At 42.9% G+C, this 19185-nt stretch overlaps 1 protein-coding gene and 1 long non-coding RNA gene across 18 annotated transcripts in view; one reads left to right on the top strand and one right to left on the bottom strand.

Moving 5' to 3' along the window:
• The window catches only part of LOC146185430 (inositol hexakisphosphate and diphosphoinositol-pentakisphosphate kinase 2-like), a 64788-nt gene extending 53493 nt beyond the window's left edge, over positions 1-11295 (top strand). For 13 of the 17 annotated variants that reach the window (XM_084606366.1, XM_084606365.1, XM_084606378.1 and 10 more), the window contains 4 exons: positions 8856-8945; positions 9403-9492; positions 10132-10335; positions 10852-11295. In XM_084606366.1, the coding sequence (XP_084462492.1) occupies positions 8856-8945; positions 9403-9492; positions 10132-10335; positions 10852-11078 (611 nt within the window). In that variant the 3' untranslated portion in view covers positions 11079-11295. Of the gene's footprint in view, positions 1-8694; positions 8797-8855; positions 8946-9402; positions 9493-10131; positions 10336-10851 lie in introns of all 17 variants that reach the window. The other 4 variants (XM_084606379.1, XM_084606372.1, XM_084606380.1 and 1 more) reach the window with 3 other exon arrangements.
• A 4795-nt stretch (positions 11296-16090) lies between these two features.
• LOC146185429 (uncharacterized) lies at positions 16091-18681 on the bottom strand. Its single transcript, XR_014707798.1, has 2 exons — positions 18123-18681; positions 16091-16398 (listed from the first exon to the last, which is right to left on the bottom strand). It is a non-coding gene; the product is annotated as an uncharacterized LOC146185429 (long non-coding RNA).
• Between the last annotated feature and the right edge of the window lie 504 nt (positions 18682-19185).

Here is a 19185-nt window from a genome sequence, read left to right as displayed (position 1 = left end):
TACAGACAAGTGCAGCCGTTCAAGCCGTTAACTCATCAGGTGTCAAGTTCTCGCTTGGCTTCTGATCTGACCAAAACAGATCGGGCGACCGTCCGCTGATCAGTTTCATCGACATCGCGGGGCCATAGGCAATCATAGTGCTCGCTTCGTAGCCGGTCAGTGTAATGCAACAGATCAGTGCGTTGGTAAGCTAAGGAATCTAACCGCGCAGCCCACTGACTGTGACCATGCCCTATGCTGAAGAAAACATATTTTACTTTATATCGCCTTCGTGCAGTAACATTTCTTCATCGAGCACATATGCATGAGGGACGACCACTGTGTCAATCGTCCACAAAAGAAAGAGAGACGTTTCATTTGATATTGCAGCCTGCATTGAAGACGACGCTCTGCCGCATATCTTCTGGGACGTCACATGAGCATTTCAAAATGGCGGTCACTCTCGATGGGAGGAGCTTCTCGATTCCGATTTTTATCACGCTTTTTAGTGATATGCACCGCGCTAGGCACTAAAACTTTACGTGCATAATCACAGGCCTGTTTATTACTCACAGAAGTATAAAACGCCAATACATTGACGGACCCTGTCATCGCCCCTGCGCATCTCGCCGATAGGCCCGGAAGTCGGAATACCCAGTGTGCTTTGCGGCTCGTTCAGATTCGACACCACCTATTAGTTTCACATGTACATTTTGGTGTACCGCCCGCAGCCACAGTGCCTGCTTTGGAGCTGCATGGATAGTTTTCTCCTCATGGAAGTTTACAGTCGATGAGTGTTCTGTTTGGTTTATGGGGTTTAATGTTCCAAAGCGATACTGACTATGAGGTATGCTGTAGTGGACAGCTCCAGAAAATTTTGACCACCTGGGGTTCTTTAATGTGCACTGACATCACACAGTACAAAGCCACCTTGCATTTCGCCTCCATCAGTTGCCACCGCGGCTGAGGGTAAACTTGTATCCTCGGGATCAGAAATCAAGCTCTCTAACCACCAAGCCACCGTAGCAGGGTATAGGCGGACATGGCTGAAAACAGATCTACTGCATGAAGCAGTTTTTGCAGCTGGTGTACATGTAGGCATAAGTTAGGGCGCAGAAACATTTTCTACAAAATTTTGCCTTGCAAGCAAGCAGCATTTGTGTACAACCTGTGCTGTGTGCAAGGAGGCTGAAGCGCCAAAGCTGGCACCTATTTTCAAAACTAAGGTAAAGCTTGACCACAAAGCTGCACATGGAAAAAAAAAAAAAGAAATGATGCATTTTGAAAAATCTGTTAAACATGCTTACATACCTTAGTATGCGAGGCAGTTTGAAGAAGCCAGATGCTCAGCTTTCTTTCAAAGATGTGTACAGAGCCAAAATTTGTTTTGCCAAACCCAAAATTTAGGTTTTCTGCACAGCTGTTGTGCATAAGCTGCCCATCTGAAAACTGATGATAAAAAGCCTTGCTTAGCTGTGAGGAATCCATTTTTATCACATGCTTCAAGCCTACTCAAGCTGCTGGGCACTTTAACAATTAAAGGGTGCACAAGATAAATCCACTTTTTTACATAAACCCATTTCATTAGCATTGCACAAACGAATAATTGCAGTGCAAGCTTACCTGCTGGCTAATGCGCATCATTTAAAATAATGTACACTAGCCCGCAACCAAGCTTGAAGCATGCATACAAAACTAGCCAGAGTTTTTCCATAAATTTCTATTTTGGAAACACCCTAGAGCCTGAAAGTTATAAAGAATGGAGATTGCTAAATGGCCTTTTTTTCAGCTGCATAGTGCCTTCAATAAGCTCAAGCTTAGGACACTATTTGGCAGATAGTCAGCTACTGGTCCGATTATTGCACTGTCCACAAAAAAGCATTGGCACTCGTGCTGAGCAGGTCTAGAATTGGAGCTGCTAAGTAAATGCAACATTTCAGAGATGAAACTACTCAAATTAAACGGTTCGCAGGGCAGAGTACAGGCTGGTTTATTTTAGGTGTATAATTAGAAACATTGCAAAATGGAGTGAGGGTACGTACGAAGGACAGGAAAGGAAATGGCTGATTAATTATTCTCAGCCTGTGGAGTCTTCATCTGTCTCCCTGTTGGATCAAACGCTATGCAACCACTAGATAATTTCATTCTTAAGAAAGGGCTAATAATGGTGCATTAAAATTGCAGACTTGGGCTCGCCTAAGCAGAGGTATTAATACTTCCCTCTTTTGCTACATTAAATAGCCGTATTGCTGACACAAGCTGCAAGTATGCTACGTATTCACTAGACAAACTGCTGTAAACTGTGAATGCCACCACTCCTTCATAAATACTGTCCTACTAGCATAGGCAGCAAGCATCGGTACCAGGGAGCTTCCAGCAAACGTCTCAGAACTTTCTCGGAACTTTTTTGCACTCCCGATATTGAAGACACACTTGGGTCTCCCAAAGCAAAACTGTAAAGGTGACCATTTCTTGCTATAACACTTCCAGAGCACCTCTCTTAGGAAGTACTGGCTGAAAGATATACCTCATCATTTATTTCTTGTGATAATTTTAAATACCTTTTTTATATTATGTAAACTTAACTTTGCCATCGGGGCTTTATTAGAAGTAGTTTATGTGAGTCCACAAAACTGTTACAGACCTGCCGGGGTGGCTCATTGGTTAGGGCACCCAACTACTATCCCCAAGGATGCGGGATTGGATCCCGGCCTCGGCAGCTGCTTTTTGGTGGAGGTGAAAAGCTAGGCGCTCGTGTGCTGTGCAATGTCAGTACACGCTAAGAACCCCAGGTGGTCGAAATTTCCGGAGCCCTCCACTGCGGCGTCTCTCATAACCCGGGTCGCTTTGGGACTTTAAACCCCACAAACCAAAACCAACACTGCTGTTACAGAAAACTGCTTTGCATTAAGCAGCTGAAATGACACGTGGTTTCTTTCAGTTTGAATATCTCCAATGGTGCATGGAGCACCAGTCAAAATAAGAGGTAGAAATCGAGTGGAGTGAGGTGCAGGACGTTACATCTATTGGGAGTAACGGTGATAAGACGAATAGCATAAATGGTCACGTGATGTTACTTAAGGAAGCATTGCAAGCAGTTGCCTGCCTAGTGTCACATCACACAGACATTGCTGCATAATGTCCAATTTCTGCACTTGGAGTAGCGCATACATGGGTATTCAACATGTCAAATTCAACCTTTAAGGAATCATTAGCTCATAACTTGGCAACTTTTGTACAAATCTGGTAACCTTGGGAACAGATATTTTACTTTTCACCGCAAACTTTCATCTAATTTCATTGAATTCTTTATTTGATCCATGTTGTACTTCAGTTCTAAATTCTAAGAGGTTGTCCGCTTGAGAAGCAAGCTCTTTTTTGTATGTGTTATAATTGGGGATGTGCGAATATTTGAAATTTCAAATAGGAATTGAATGTGTTTGTTATTCATTCGTGTTGTTCGGGATTGCCGAATGTTCTAAAATTACCAAGTACGCCGAAAATTCACTGCATATTCCCCCGCACTGCGTGCTTCACTACAGTGCTTGACTGTGTGGGTGGTGCAGTGAAGTATCTTTAAAACGCGATGGGTCCGTTAGGAGCTTTCAATTAATTCAGACATTTTTTCCAGTCCCTTGAAGGCCAAATTGGTGAGAGTTTACTGTATTCCACAGCGATATGACAGCTCCACATATATCTCCAATGGTGTCATGCAGGCCTTTCTGGTACAGGAAACTGGTGTACGGAAAAATTTGTACAGGATATTTCTGTAGAGTATATCCTTATTTGCATTGGTAGTTTAATTTTGTTTGCAAATACCAAGTGAATTTTGAAACAAAACAAAATGAAATGTTTGCTATTTTGAAATTTTTTGCTTTTCTCACTGATTAAATATTCTATTCAATATTGGAAGGCATTTTTTTCACATATTAGAAAATTTCAATATTTGCAAACGCTCCTAGTTATAATTCTTCACCTTGTGAAATTGTGAGGTTCTTAGTTAATAAACATATACCCTTATAAAATTCCAGTCTCAGTATAATGTTGGCGGGATAGCCAGTTTGCCACCTTGAGAACTTCACCTTTGTGCAAAGACTTTACGGTTTCATCAACGTGTCTTTGCTGGAAAGACCTTTGAGGAAGTCTGTTTGTATAGGCACGGCCGGTCTCGAGGGAGAGAGCGCGCGCTCTTTCTTACGGCCTTCTCAATCGCCGCGTGAACAATGGGAATTTTTCTCCTTGAGTCACGTTCTCCGCCGCCGCAAGGGGCGCGACCTGCTCACTGTTCGCTCCGCATCTGCTTCAGTGGCTGCGGTTGGCTTTTGCCTGGTTTCGCGCTGTCGCCCACGGGTTTCGTGGCGAGTGCAGCCCCTAAATGAAAGATTACAGAAGGTAGATGCTGCAGCAGCATCCTGTCAACGGGCTACACACGTGAATGGAGTCTTTATATTAAAAAAAAAAAACTGTCGCTCAGCAAACGTTCGACAAGCATATGACATGTATTGCGGCATGGTATCTACTTTTGTTCATTTTAATCTGAATTTTTTCCCAAGCCTGTACAAGAAGATGAAAAAAAAAAATGAATGAGCAGTGATCACATCGAAGCTTCTTCAAGGCAAACATAACAGCAACAATAGCAAAAATGTCTTTCAGCGCTAGATGAGAAACTATCGAGGTAACACCGAAGATGAAAATAATTTTATAAAAAGGTAATGTAAGTTGCACAATGCTTACATGACATAAAGTATTAGTATAAAGTCAGAGTAAACGCTTTTAAGTTTTGTTATCAATTTTGCTATAATTTATAGACCAGCAAATGTTTTATGTTGTATTATAAACATTATTTTAATTTTGCAAATAAACGTTGGTTTAATGAAATGTTTACATGGTATGATTATTTAATGAGAAAAAAAAAAGGAAATCTATTTCAAGCACTAATTCCTACCGATATTTTCTTTCTTTTTCTAGTATGTTTTTGAACTAATAGTTCCTTGTAACTATCTGTGCAGTAATGCCTGCCTTAGAGAGCAATCGCTGCCCCATTATTTTGGTAGAATGCTTTGCTTATTACACATTCGCCACTGTTACTCAAGGGACACTCCTCAATAATGGATATAAAAACTTCTCTGTGCTATTTATTCAGAGGTGACTATAGGAGTTGTATGTCGCGCTGTATTGCGTAGTTGTGTACCGTCACCAATGGTAGGCTACATGCTCGTGCAGGGTTGTTTTATCATTTTCAAGAACGCTAGTATAATGCTGCATATATATTAGATATGTTTTTAAAATGTTTATAGAAAGGTTATGCTAACGTTTATTTATAGCTCTATTAGGCGTTAAAAAAAAAAGAACGTTAGGAACACCGAAATAACATTTGACCAAAACTGAAATTGAACACTACTGTAATATTTTGAGCGATAGCTGGGCCGAAATGGAGGAGAACAAAAAAAATTAATTACAGTCGTGCCTCATTAATATGGACAGTTTTGTTCCCGAGCAAATTTGTCCTTAAAACGAGTTGTCCGTAATAACAAATCGCGAATAAAAATTTCTCAAATATTATGCCATGATAGGATCTGCTTCTGCGCATAGTGGGGTTCATTGAAGTTGGAATTAGACAATATTTTTGCCGCTCCAATCTCATTATCCTCGTTGTATTTATGCCTGAAATAACATAGTTCCGCTTCACTCGCCTGGATATTTATACGCTTGTTGGCATATCTTATATCTAGATGACTTACTCTTACCACGGCTGTTCATGCGATTCAATAGCTTGGTCCCCAGAAAAACTGCCCAAAATTCGAGTTGTCCATATCAACACGGCTTATGTTAACGATCGAGGAACTTTAGCTGGTGTAGATAAATTTCCGGTCTGACCTATATGTACACGGTCTTGCGGAATATTCATGTCTGCCTCTTTTCTTTTTTTTAACAAACCCACTTGAGTGGCGCCGGGTAGGCCGCTACACGATTGTTACAGGGTTGTGGCGGCCACCCGTGCCCTGGGGCACCTGAGGAGGGCACGGGCAGCGGCGTCCAGAAAGCACTGCACACGTGGTAAACAGATTGGGACTTTTCTTTTTCTTTCTTTTTTCCCCCGCTTCTTGCCCGTGCACACAGATGGACTCGGGTGCCATCAAGAAAGCACTCACAGGAACCATCTGGGACGCTGCTTTAAAGTCATGAACGCGTGCGCTAAAGCGCGCCAACCTAACTTCCATTTCCTTCCATTCGCTTGAGCGCAAAGCGATCGGCAGCCCATGCTTTGCCAGCTTTTTCTCGAGACTCGCGTTTTGTTCCCTTGGACTTGGTGCACACGCCGCGTGCTCTCATCGCACTATGCCGCTGCAGCCAGCGTTGTGCTTTGTGCCGTGAATTTTGGTGTGGATTTCGACCCGTTCCAAGCTTGCTCTGATTACGTGTTGTGTGGCGGTGTGGACTGCTCACCGCCGGCTCTTCGACACTCCGATGGTGTACTGTTGCGTACCACGAAGAGCGAGCGCGCGTTTCCCTTGCGCGTGAACGGCTGTAGCGGAGGAGCAGCAGTGGGGCGGTGGCGACCCCACCGAGGCGCGGCGGGCGGTGGAAACAGACCCCATTGGAGAGGCCGTAAGAGAAGAGAGAAACGCGCTCTCCCTCGAGACCGGCCGTGGTATAGGAAGGCTAGGTCTTACACCACATAAGATGCGTTTGCTGAAAAGTGCAAAAACGTGCGAGGAAATGCATTTGCTGAAACTAATGAATAGGGCATTTTCTATATGTATAATCTCATTCAAAAATTGCTGCAGCTGGATTGAATTGTTGCATAACCATTGAAACCTTCAAGTTTTAATTAATGCACACTCCATTGGTGCTTTCCTGGTAGTATAGGCCTTTATTTTTGTAAGTTTATTTAATTTCATTTTGACATCTTCCTTCTTTCTGAACTGCCTGTGAAAAAGTTTAAGCATTCCTTTTTCAAAAGTAATGCAACTTAGATAGCCAGCTAATGCATACACATAACTTGCTTTTGCTCTTTTCATTTATTCTGAGCGCAGAAAGCAATTCTTCAATTCATATAGTGTACAGCTTTCAGGCACATACTTTTGTTACTGAGCGCATTTGCCTTTGTAATGTCCAAGTGTCTGCCGTCCAATAAATTAGCTTTTTGTAATCATTACTTACTGGTCTTAATAAGTAGTGATTCGTGCAAGTTGCACCCTTAGCTCTTTTCATTTGCAGAACTTTTAAGTTAGAAATTGCTGGACGAGAGCCCAGCTTTGCAGTCATTCTTCATTATATATTGCATGATGCTGAAGAATCTTTACTGGGACATGTGCTTGTTTTCTACGGTACGCTTGCATCTGGATGAGAGTAGATAAATGCATTTAGTGCTTATTGCCCGACAGGCAGACTAGCATCTTCTGAATCCATGCGCCTACTGTAGCACTGTGAATGGGGACAGGGCTCTCTCTCTGTTTGCACTCAAATTTTGCATATTCAAATTAGCAGCATTTAGTGGCATTCTTAGTTGTATTACATGCCGGATTTTTTCTAGGGGAATTAAACGGTTTGTGTGCTTTGTCGTAAGGCAGCAAGATGCAAAACTTTCACTCCCTTTTCAAACCAAGTGCCATGTTGGGAAGGCATGAAAACCTTCTTTCAGTTTCCCCATGCCTTGCTTTGCCCAGCATCTCCCTATGACTATTGATGGCAGGTAATGATGGAGATACTTCTTTGTAAATGGATGCATTGCCAACTTAGTTGTCAGCACAAGTTACACCATCTGGATGTGTGGCAAAAAAAAATTATTTCTGTACAGTGAAGCTAGCAAATCACTTGATATGCCGCCAAGTATGAAGTGACGTGTATGCTTCGTCAGCTGGTATCAATATCATGCAACTGGGTCACGAGGTGGGGCTGCAAAAAATGGGTTCAGAAGGCACGTTCCAAAAGCCATACCTGCTTCCCACAGGCATTTGCTGCCAAGTGTAGTACCTGCAGACAGCAGTGCACAGTTTCAGTTGCTTCACACGACCCAAACCAAGTATACAACACTAGACTTGTTGCTACCAAATGCTGCCCCTCAACGATGTTTTGAGTCGAGAAACCTAAGTAGGAGAGGCATTCAGGCCCATCACCGTGTACATTCAGAAAGTTCTCTGTTATCATTTTGTGCTTGACACAAAGTTGTTGCATTACAGGTGCTCAGGGGACGTTCACTTTGTTGACTCTGGTGTGGTATTTTTTTGTCCCCTACCACCGTGTGACAACGCGTGCTGCTGACAATTCACGGCTTGCTGTGCCCAGCAGAGCACCATACACCGCCGCTGTACTCCAGAAGATACAGTTCTTGTCCAAGTTCTTTTACTGTCCTTTCCCAGCTTTGCTGCACTAATTTTTTGTATTATGTCTGCTTGCTTGGCCTGTTCTTCAGCCTTTTTCTTGCTGTACTCACTCTCTTCGTTGCATGCTTTTTCCTTGCTTTCATCTGCTGAGCTCGCTGCATGGTCATTAGTGGTACTTTTGTTTGTCTGTCTGTATTTCTGTTTCTTCTGCAGCTGAGGTAACACTTGCTGCAGGTCATTCTTCTAATGGTTGGTTCTGGTCATTCACTTCTAATTTGCCTTCTCACTGCTCAATATTTGCTTTCAGCATCTTTTTCTCTTCATCTCTCTTGCTTGCAAAGGGTATTCTGTCAGACGTGACTTCTTTTTCTTTTGGTCTCGAGGTTAGAGCGCCTCTCCCGCAACGACGACACGCTAGTGCATGTCCGGGGCTTTCTTTCCTCATCTTCTGTTCTCCATCACTGCTTCGTTTCTGGATACTTGGTGAGAGGTGTGTGGTGTTCTTCTGGTTGACCAAGACTGTGTGCCTTTGTTGGTTTTGTGCTTTAGATGGCTTTCACAGGCACCGTCATTCTGTCCCAGGGCAATTGAGCTCCTATCTGAGGATTTGCAGCGTCGCTGACCTCCCTAAGGTCTTTGGTGAGTGTGTTTCCAACTGTTCATTTCTTGTTCTTTTTTGCTGCATCAGTTGCTTGATGTGCTTGGCTCTTGCATCCATCACGTTTGCTGTTTTTGTGCTGTTTGACTTACGATGGGTGGTCTGCCGGTTTACGTTGTTCTTTGTTGAGCCAGCTTAGAGGCACTGCTTGACGCGAAGGAAGTATGTTATATACACTGTGCCCATCTGTTTGAACAGAAATCTGGTAGCTTTTGTCCCAGCAACAGTGACTTCTAAAAATGTTCCGATTCTTGATTGTGGTTTAGACTTCAGATTGTAGCATATTAGCATTTTAATGATGCCACTTTAATTTCTTGCATGAATGGCTCTCTGGTGGCATTGGAAGGGCATGCCTTCTTGCTTTGCACTATTCCAGTTTTTAGGGTTGCGAAGTGAAAGCAAAGGCCTGGAAGCATTCTTGTCTGAATTCATTTCTAGGTTCTTCTGGGAGCCTGTTTAGTACAGCAGTGATCAGTGGCTCATCCAGTGCTCCAGACTTGAAAAACCTCTTTCCCACTGCTGTTGCTGGTGAGGACATTGTCACACAATCTTAGGGTCTGAGAAAGTGGATGCTGTAGCAGTAGCCTCGTTAAGGTGGCATACTTTCTCTCTGTAGTCTGAAAGGAAGGCTTGGAGACCAATTTGTTTTAAATTTTCAATTGTACTTCAATAACCAAGCAACCATGTCCTTATATAGTATGTCAGTACGCTTGTCATAGAAGTCAGAGGACTCACCTAACATGACTAAACTTTTTGGCAGGTGCCGATTTTGTCTTGTAATTAGCACTAGCACGACAGTTACGATCAACCTCAGTACTTCTTATCAGCGATTCCCCCGAAAGCATGCCGTAGAGGTTTATTTGTATTTGCTGATGCTGAACATAAAATGAGAAAGAAAAATGCTCAAACTGGTAAGGCAGTGCTGTGGGCTGACGTTAAATTGAAACTTTTGCAGAGTCCACTAGCTTGGTTAATGCCCCATTTTCGCAAGCAACTTTGCACCATCTTGTGAGCACAGGGTTTGCGCTGTATGCATGGCTTGCTTGCGAGGCTAGGAGTGTGTGAAAGGTCTGAGAAAGGACTTTTACTGGTGCACTTTTTGCACCAGTATCTTTGCAAGAAGATACACACACGCGCACCATAACCGTGCACACACATGCATTGCAGATGGCATAGTGAGCGTACCTTCCATCCGGCCCTTGGAAACACTGCACAACGCACTTTCCCTGCATCAGTTGGACCAGTTTCTGGGCAAGGTGACTAGTACAACGTACAGACTGCTCCTGAGCTCTGTTCCCAAGGTGCCTACGGCTGGTTCCTCGTTCAGCAACAACCAGTATTCTGCCCTGCCAGTTGCTTCACCCTCGAACAGTAAGTCTGCTCTTTAGCATATATTTCTTTTTACCTTTCCTTCCTCATTCCTTTCCTGCCCTTGTGAAAGCGCTATGCTTGTTGGTTGGCTGAGGAAGGGTTCAAGAACACAGGTAGCATGCACTCTGGCTTCAGATGGTTTACCTACACAGGGCCATTCAAGTGTAATTTTACATGAGCTTTTATGGACCCTAGCATGTCTGGTGATGTCTTTGCAGTTCTCAATGGACTGAAGTATAATTGAGCATGCACGAGTCCAAAAGCATGATCGAACTCAAGCATATGCTTTCTGATGTTTTGAAAGCAAAATGAGGCTCCATTGTATGAAAGCCACTAGGACAGCCTGACACCATGAAGAAATAGTGCACACGAAAGACCTCATTTGATTAATTTTTTTCTGTATCATGCTGCTGTTGTCATCTGTCATATGCCCGCAAGTAACAGTGGATGATATAGCAGGTTTCAGAGAGAGAAAAAAAAGGATTGTACGTGCTGCACGATGAAAGCATGTTTCAGGGAATCCTGGGGTGCTTCCAGGTATGATATGGAGTGGGCCACCATCGTTTGTGTCTAGCAGTGGACCATCAACACCAACATCATCAACCCTGGATATCTGGACAAAGCTGCGACAGATGACCGAGAACGAGTCCAGCGCAGCAGATTCATCGGGCACTACCAGCAGAAATAGCTACAGCACGCCACCTTCACCGCACGACCCACGATACTACAACAACAGTCTCTGAACCCCTCCATTTTCACCGTACAGTGGTTGGCATGGCCCTGTAAATAATCAAGACAGAAAGGCACCTATTTTTTGTAACTGCAGGATTGAAAATGTACCATAAGTTGCTTCGTGCAATCAGAATACCGCCTTAATCTAACGATAGCATCTCTCCATTTTTTTTCCCCCTCTCTTTGGTATGTTTTATTTTGCTTTGTTGAATAAATAGCTGTACAGAACAGATGAGTACTGTGTGCATATTTCTCAGTATACACTGCTGTTTGGGAGAAAAAAAAGAAAAACAAGCAATTGGAAGCAACCAAGCTATTGCTTTGGCTGCTTTGGTTGCAGCTATGCAAGTGTAACATTTATAGCAGGCCACAGTATGTGTGCATCATTTAAATACATCTGTTTCTGTGGTATTAAAACAGCTTCACATGCATGTATTGAACCACATTGTTGGTTCACAAGATGATGTACTACAAATTGTTAAGAATAATGGAGAGGTGGGAGGTGGGAACTTTTGAACTGTCGCACAAATTTCGATAAGATTTAAGGGAGGAAACTCGGAATATATTCCAAGTTCCATCAACTTAGCACAAATAAAAAAAGTTGTAGCTGCCATAATGCGTAATTAAGTGTGTCAGCTTAGGAAAACTATCATTTGAAAAATAACCGTTCGTGCTTGGATAACTTCTCGGCAGTTTTTTGTGCAGGATAAGGCCGATTACAGGATCTTTACAATTTTGTTAAAATTTGCGCCCATTAAAAACTAACTTTAATTTTTGGGTTGTCATTATATGTCACATATTTAACACTTTATTTTCTTAGAGAATAATTAGAAATTTGAAAGAAATTTGAATTAGAAACCACCTTGAAAGCAGCCTTTGGAAAAAGAGTCTGAAAGTCTTAGTTTTCCTTTACGGTTGTGTTCTTGCGAAAAGTGCAAACTCAGGAAAATGAGTTCAAAGATTTCAGAACATTGTATTTAGGGCCTAAATTAATAATTCAGTGGCCTGGTGCATATGCTGGGCCATCTTCAGGGGTGGAAGTGCTGCTCCATTTTCTCCATTCTGCTCCAAACTGTTTTTCCAGCTCCATCCTGCACCAAAATGCAATATTGCACCAAAACTGCTCCAGGGGCTATTAATGATATTTCCTCCAAAAACTTGATTCGAGACAATATGATTAAGTGGCAGTGAGAAGCACATGGGGCAGTGACATGCTGCGAGCTCTATGTACACGCTCTAGCAGCCGCTTTAGTCGAAACAAAGGCAGCACAACGGTAGCATAATGTACCTCACGCTGAACTTAATACATATAAACATTTCATAAACTAAAAAAGTATAGAGCACAACAAATTTGCAAGTAAATTAAAATCGCAACAAGCGATTGGAGGGAAATAATTACAAAAACACGTTTTGTGCACTTCACATAGCTTCTTTTCCAAGCCTTTTGAATTGCCGGTGGTGAGAAGTGAGCGAGCGAAGCAGTCATGGCGGGTACCTCGAGCTGTTAGGAAAGTTGTTAGGAAAGTTGTCCAACAGCACAGAACAACTCAAGTTCTTCTAAGGGTTCAGCTTTGAAAACAAACAGGTACTTTGCCACCACGCCTCTTTGCTAGTATGTACCAAGCGTGTCAAGCCGTCGGGAAAAAACATACTTGAAGCATAAAGGGCTGACACCACAAAGGTGCCATTAACTAGACATATTTTCAAGAGTGTTGTAAAACCATACAGGGCCTATTGCTAACGTGTTGAAATTAAGGACTTGCCACTGTTGCTCAGGTGCAAACAGAAGCCACTGACAGAAGGCTGCGAAGCAAAAGAATCTGGAGGAGGAAAAGGCTACCATTGAGGAAAATGTATCCTGTCTGAAGGTACTATTTACCAGTGCTGTAATTTTTCAGCGTAGGTATAAGATCAAAAAGGATATGCACAAGGAGAATGGAAATGTGCTGGTCATTGATGTGAAATCCAAACTACTAGTGATGGTGCTCGAGCATATCAAAGTGATAGACTTCACATTTTAATCTGCATGTCAAATAGTTATAATGTATAGAAGCAAGGATTTGGTTTGCTGCTGGTCTTTTCCAAATTGTTCCACAGGTCAATTGTGTTACTTTAAATATCTGTACATGTTTAAGATGTTTGTCTTGTCTTGTCAGAGATGCAGATGTAGTCAGCAAAGCATTGAACATTGAATAGGAAGGAATCAGATTGGGCATTTTTGTTTGTCAGAAACAAAACCTTTCGATTATTCAAAGCGTTTGACCCTAGAAACACACTCCAAAACATGATTTTAATGCTCCATACTCTAACTTTATTGCTCCAAAGCTACTTCAAATTGGCTTTATTACTGCTCCCAAAGCTGCTCCAAAATGCTTGAGCCTGCTTCCACCCCTGCATTCTTTCAACATGACACTGCTTTGTGGCGATTGCTTCAAGTTGCTTTTTTTTTTTTTTTTTTTTCACCTTAACGGCTGTCCAACACCCTTGCCTGCACTCATAAAAGGCTTTCTTTGTTTGCTTGCTGGGCGCGCCTCTTCGTCTGGGCTCCATATTCTATCTCCAGCTTGTTGAGCTCTCTGGTTAGCTAGGCTCCCAGCGGTGCGAAATTAGCGTTCGAAGGTTATGTGGTGTGTTTTAGTCAGTCCAAGCTTGTATTTCGGTTTACCAGCCCATCCGCTGTTGCCACAGTTCAAAATTTGCCTTTTCTTTTTCTGTTCTTTCTTGTATCTGTCTGCTGTACTCTTGATAGCAGGTCCTTTTCAAGCATTCAACAAGCATTCTAGCTTGGCGATACGCTCCGCGTTCAGCTTCTTGCCCACTGTGCAGCTGTATTTTTAAATCTGCGCTCATAGGCACTTTCGGTGGCGAGCGCACCCCATCTCGCAAGAAAATGACTTTTAATTTTTCAATTGGGCAGATGACAGCCATACTTGGTGAGAAGTTTCATTAATACGTACACAATCGAAAACAAATTTAAAAACACGTTTTTGGGCAAAAATTTGATTTTAGCTTCGCATCCTCCCTTAATGCTGATTAACTACGAAGTAGGTCCGTACCTTATTAGTGCTAGCTACAGATGATATCCTCACTTGACAGGCAGGTAGTGCTACGTCTTGTTCAAAATATGAACATATCTTACCAATAAGTAAGGAAGATGGGCGTGACAATGTTTTTGCATCGCGCTGAGTGCAGTCAATTTTCATTTTGTTTGGGTAGTGCAATGTGTTAGCAAAGGTTGGTTTGCATGTTTTAGTAGCAAAAAGATGCTAGATTACAATGAAACTGAATATTTGTTACAAGTATATATTATTTAGTGAATCAATTTGTGAATTCATGTGCATGTACAGTTGTGCACATCATGCTTCGAATTCACTAAAATACGGCTTTGTCCACAGCACTTTCTCAGTAACCCACTCAATCTTTTCAGATATCTAAATTAAGTATGTTTTTGTAATCATTTGGGAATATGGTAATTATAGCAAATTAAGGTTTAATATTCACCTTTTGACTTTCTTTCTATGTCAATAATGCATGTATATTCAGATTCAGATATTTCTGGTGATGACACTGAAATTGGTAGTATAGCAGAGGTAACTAAATATTCAGTTTTTTTCTTTTTTTTAACTGCAGTTTTCTATACTTCTTTTAGTAAATGATGATGCAGTGGCAGGCTATGTTCCGCTGTAACCACTGATAATACCACCAATGCTGCACCGGCGTCGCCTTTCTCTGTACTCTCCCTTCAGTTCTCCTTTATTTTACCAACACACCATTCTTCACACTTTTTCTCAGCTACTTTCACACTACTGACCTTACACATACCTCTGTCCATAGTTCACTTTGCCCATTAATGCGTTTTATAAACAAACCAGCCTTGTATAATCGAGACCGCTTCCAGCACCTCTGGACCTACTTTGAGCCTAAGCCTCTTAATGTATCCAACATGGCAGACTGTGAAGACATGTAAGTGAGGTGTGTAAAGTTTATTGAATTCGCAATCAGCGATGAAGCGCAATTACATGGTTGGATGCATGTTGGATGCCTGAAATCGTTGCTGTGTGTGTCCAAGAACCCTGAACATTTTTTAGGTGCAATAGGCACACCATGATGCGACACATGGGTAGAGGTTCCTTCATTCTGTAGCGTTTCCAGCTTCCAGACCCGCTCTGCCTTAGGATTTTGATGGCTAACTTCACAAGTGCTCTTAAGTTAACTTTGCTTATTTGTTGTCGTCCGACTGCGGAAACATTGTTTTCACAAGTGTGTGTGTGTGTGTCTAAGCCTAGTGAAGCGATAGATGTGGTGTGTCGGAAGAAACTCGGATGCTCGTGATATTGAAACGTTTGCATAGCTGGTAGTAAAGGTAAAGAAATGTGCTTTAAAAATTTTCCGCGTGCAAGTGTGATGACCATTATCGATTTAAGTAGCCTACACTGTAACCACTTGGATGTTCACTCATGTCGACCCAGGCTCAGTATGTTATTATGACTCCTCTCATAATCGATTCCATTTTTTAATTTCCCGCCATCTACTGAAGCGACACATGTGCCGAGCACAAGCTTCAGCCAATAAAGAAGAGAAAACGCAAGACGTCAGTTGAGCCAAATGGCATGGAGTCGATTGCAGGGGTGAATTGAGCACAGAGGGCAAGAAACAGGATAAAGTGGGGTCTAAGTTGACGAACAGGACAGAAGGGTCAGATTTGAGTGCGCTGCGGGGCGAGATGCTCGCATATCAATACGCGTTTACAGTGGGACCAGAAATGAAGCTGCAGTAGGTTTTAAAGGGATATGGACAAAGTATCGTCCTTCAGACTTCTGCACTATATTTATTCATTGGAATTCACAACCCCAGCATTGTGGATGTATTATATAGTTGAATTATTCATGCAGGAAAAAGGTTATTTGCAGCGCAGTGACATTCTGTTACCAGTTGTCAGAGTAGTACCCATGGTATCTACTTCAGGTAGGAGGCCACCTTTACAGCTGAAACAGCTGTTGCTTCCATATTAGTACACTCAAGCTGTAGCTGCTGTAATAAGATTTATTGCCCTCAAACCCGAAATCCAGGTCAGGGGTTTGCAGTCGATGGCTTAGTCAGCGGCGTTGTAGCCGAGAGCTGCTCCTGCCGTCGCTACAGCAGTCTGTGCAATGGCCGGAATTCCTGCAGCTCCCCAGCTCTGGCAGATGGCACACACACTGCCTTTGGCCACGATGCCACCCATGGTGGACTGGATGGCGGCAGCCAGCGAACCGGATGCAACACCAGCAGTGCCGAATCCTGCGGCGGCCAGCAGAGCAGGTGCTGCAGCACTTGCCGCCACCGCACCCGCTGCATATGGGGCACAGAATTCTGTGTATGCGCTGTTCTGTTCTCTTGGCACATTTGAAGAAAACGTGAAAAGAATTTACTATCCTGCATATGTGTATCACTTCCAAGCTTATTTCTCAATGCACACACACTCACTGTGATTCAAGTCCTGGCCAAGGCCAGCTGGAGGCCTCATGATAGTCCCAACTAATGAAACAATTCAGAGCAACATCTCATTACGGCTGAAGCACGAGGTCAAGGCTTGCTCAGTAAATATGGGTATGTATTAAAGGGAAGTGAACGGTAAAATTTGAAAAATTATAGTAAGCAGAAATACCTGATGGTCAACTAAATTCGGTACAATCTCTAGGAATCCTCAGTTAATTTCCTCACATATTACAAAGGCATGTAGCCTTGTGGCTTATTGCACTCGTTTAGGAACCAAGAAGACAAAGATCTGTTGTGCGATGACAAATGTAAAAAAGCAATACGCATCTACTGATGCACCGATAGTGTACAGGTAATCCACACTTTGCAACTATAAGAAATTACATGTAGACAATTCAGTAACGCTTACGCAGATATGAAGCATCAGCAAAATTCCTTGAATTGTTTAAGTAAAATACCAAAATTGAGCTGTTTCCCATTCTAAGTGCCAAGTTGCCAAGGATTATTGGAGGTAGTGGACAACAGCAGATATTTGCTGGTGTGTATTAGAGTAGTTTTCTTGTTGAGAACATTTTCATTATTGTCTGCTGTTTGGCCAAGTTCAGGTATTTTTCCCTCCTGTACTAAATATTCTACCAGCAAAATCAATAGCTTGTTTGCTTACCGACACACAATTAGCCAAACAAGAAGTTCGTCAAATATAAAGTGACTGAAATTAAGATGCTGTGATGTTGAGTAACAACATCTGCAGGACTAACACTGGCACAGTACAGAGGTTTCAATTTGATGCTTTATTATTATTATTATTATTATTATTATTATTATTATTAGCATTAAAACTGTTACTCATGCACTTCCTGTCTTCATTGCACATATAAGCCCCTCTGAACAGTGCACCCATAAGTACTGCTGGCTATTTGTTGACCATTGAGGCTGTTTAAGTAAATATTTAAGATTAAGGTAAACTACATCCTGTGAGGCTGCTATGTACAGCAAATAGGCATTGGTGCCATTAAAATTACTGATTCACATTTGAGGGATCCCAAAGAAAAGAATCGCATTTTTATGTTGCTATTTTCCATGCGCTTAAAACTTTTCTTCGAGGATATTTTCACTACTCTTCCGCGATGTCAAGTTTCCGGGATTTTTCTTTTAAAAACCCGAGGCCTAAACGAAAACTTTACTCCTCTAAACGGGTCGCAAAACTGTTATGACGGAGCGGAGTGCGTGAGAAATAGTCGTAATTGTTACCACCACTATCCCCAAAATGGACATCCGTTCTATAGTTTCGAATTCGGGTCTACACAAAAATGGGGCTCCGTTCTGTAGTTTCGCATTCGGGTCTACTGTATATTAGGCCCGCCTTGCGTGTCCTCCTGACCTCAGGGTAGTTCGCTTCTTCCAGACAACACACGGTTTGATTAAGGTCAGGTAAATGAACTACTCAACTTTGTTTCGCTTCTTTCTAAACCTCGCAGCACAGAAGGCGTGGCGCGGAACACAAAATAAGGGAAATGAAAACATTTAAGCTTTTCTCGGACTCTGAATGATTGAAGTAAGAATCATATAAGCCTTGCCTTTTAGACTTTGGCCTTAGCGTCAGTGTGAAGACAAAGTGCCGCAGCTTGTGTGACTCTCCGAACTGTGCCTTGCAACTGCCTGCTGCCTGCGCCGCAATCGCTCAAAGGCTCAATCATTCGGCCAAGACAGCCGGAACGGAAGAGGTAGAGAGAGAGAACGTGCGTGGATATGGTTGCCGGAAGTGACAGATTTTGCTCGCATGTAGGCAACCAGAAATGTGTAGGAAACGTGCAGTCAGTGAACTGAATAAGAATTTAGTAGCATTTTTTATGCCATCTGCACAGGCTCGTCGAGAAAAGCCTTCCGGTATAGATATCCGCACTTAAAGTCGAAACTGTACTCCACATGAAATTCGTGTATTAAGTATGATATAGCAAGCAGTCTTGCGAGTACTGCTCTGTACGTGCCTAGGCGTTATGTATTTTGCCTCTTCGAAACAAATTTGTGTCTCGTTTGGTAAGTGTCTACGTTTGCATGTGTACAGGGTACGCAGGGTACGTCTGTACAGTTGTTGCGGCAGATAGCAGTTCGATCATAATGCGTAATGACTGATGTTCAGTGATTTTCCTTCCAGGGGATATTTGTATTAGTAAATGACAGCATATAGAAAAAAATGGAGGGGGGGGGGGGGGGGGGATAACCTGTAAATGTATGTGTTGCGTTCGGGCACCGCGTTGTATAGAGATCTCTTCGATTTGGCTGCACCAGTTCACGTAGTGCAGCACCGCCATCCTCGTTTTGCCAGTGCCACGCGTGCCGTCTGCACTTCTCTCCTCGTTTTGTCAAGGTGCAGGACTAGCTCTGCACGAGTTCTCGCCCATCGTGCACTCGCTGTAGAGAAGGTGCAGAGAAAAGTGCAGCATAGTGGAAACAACCTGGGCCAGGGGGCGCTGCGCCGCTCTGTGCGTCAGCACCTTCCACGGAGAAAGTACTTTCCTTCCTCTATGCACGGAGACCTCGGCAAAAACTCCGCGCAGCGTGGCCGCGTCGTCTGCTTCGCGCTGCATAGGGGAGAAAACCTGGGCTAGGGGGCGCTGCGCCACTCTGTGCATTTTTTTT

The sequence above is a fragment of the Amblyomma maculatum genome, chromosome 6 (assembly GCF_055883805.1).
Source record: "Amblyomma maculatum isolate TAMU_Amacu chromosome 6, ASM5588380v1, whole genome shotgun sequence".
In the NCBI taxonomy this organism is placed as follows: Eukaryota; Metazoa; Arthropoda; class Arachnida; order Ixodida; family Ixodidae; genus Amblyomma; species Amblyomma maculatum.
This window is presented reverse-complemented; position numbering and strand designations above follow the sequence as displayed.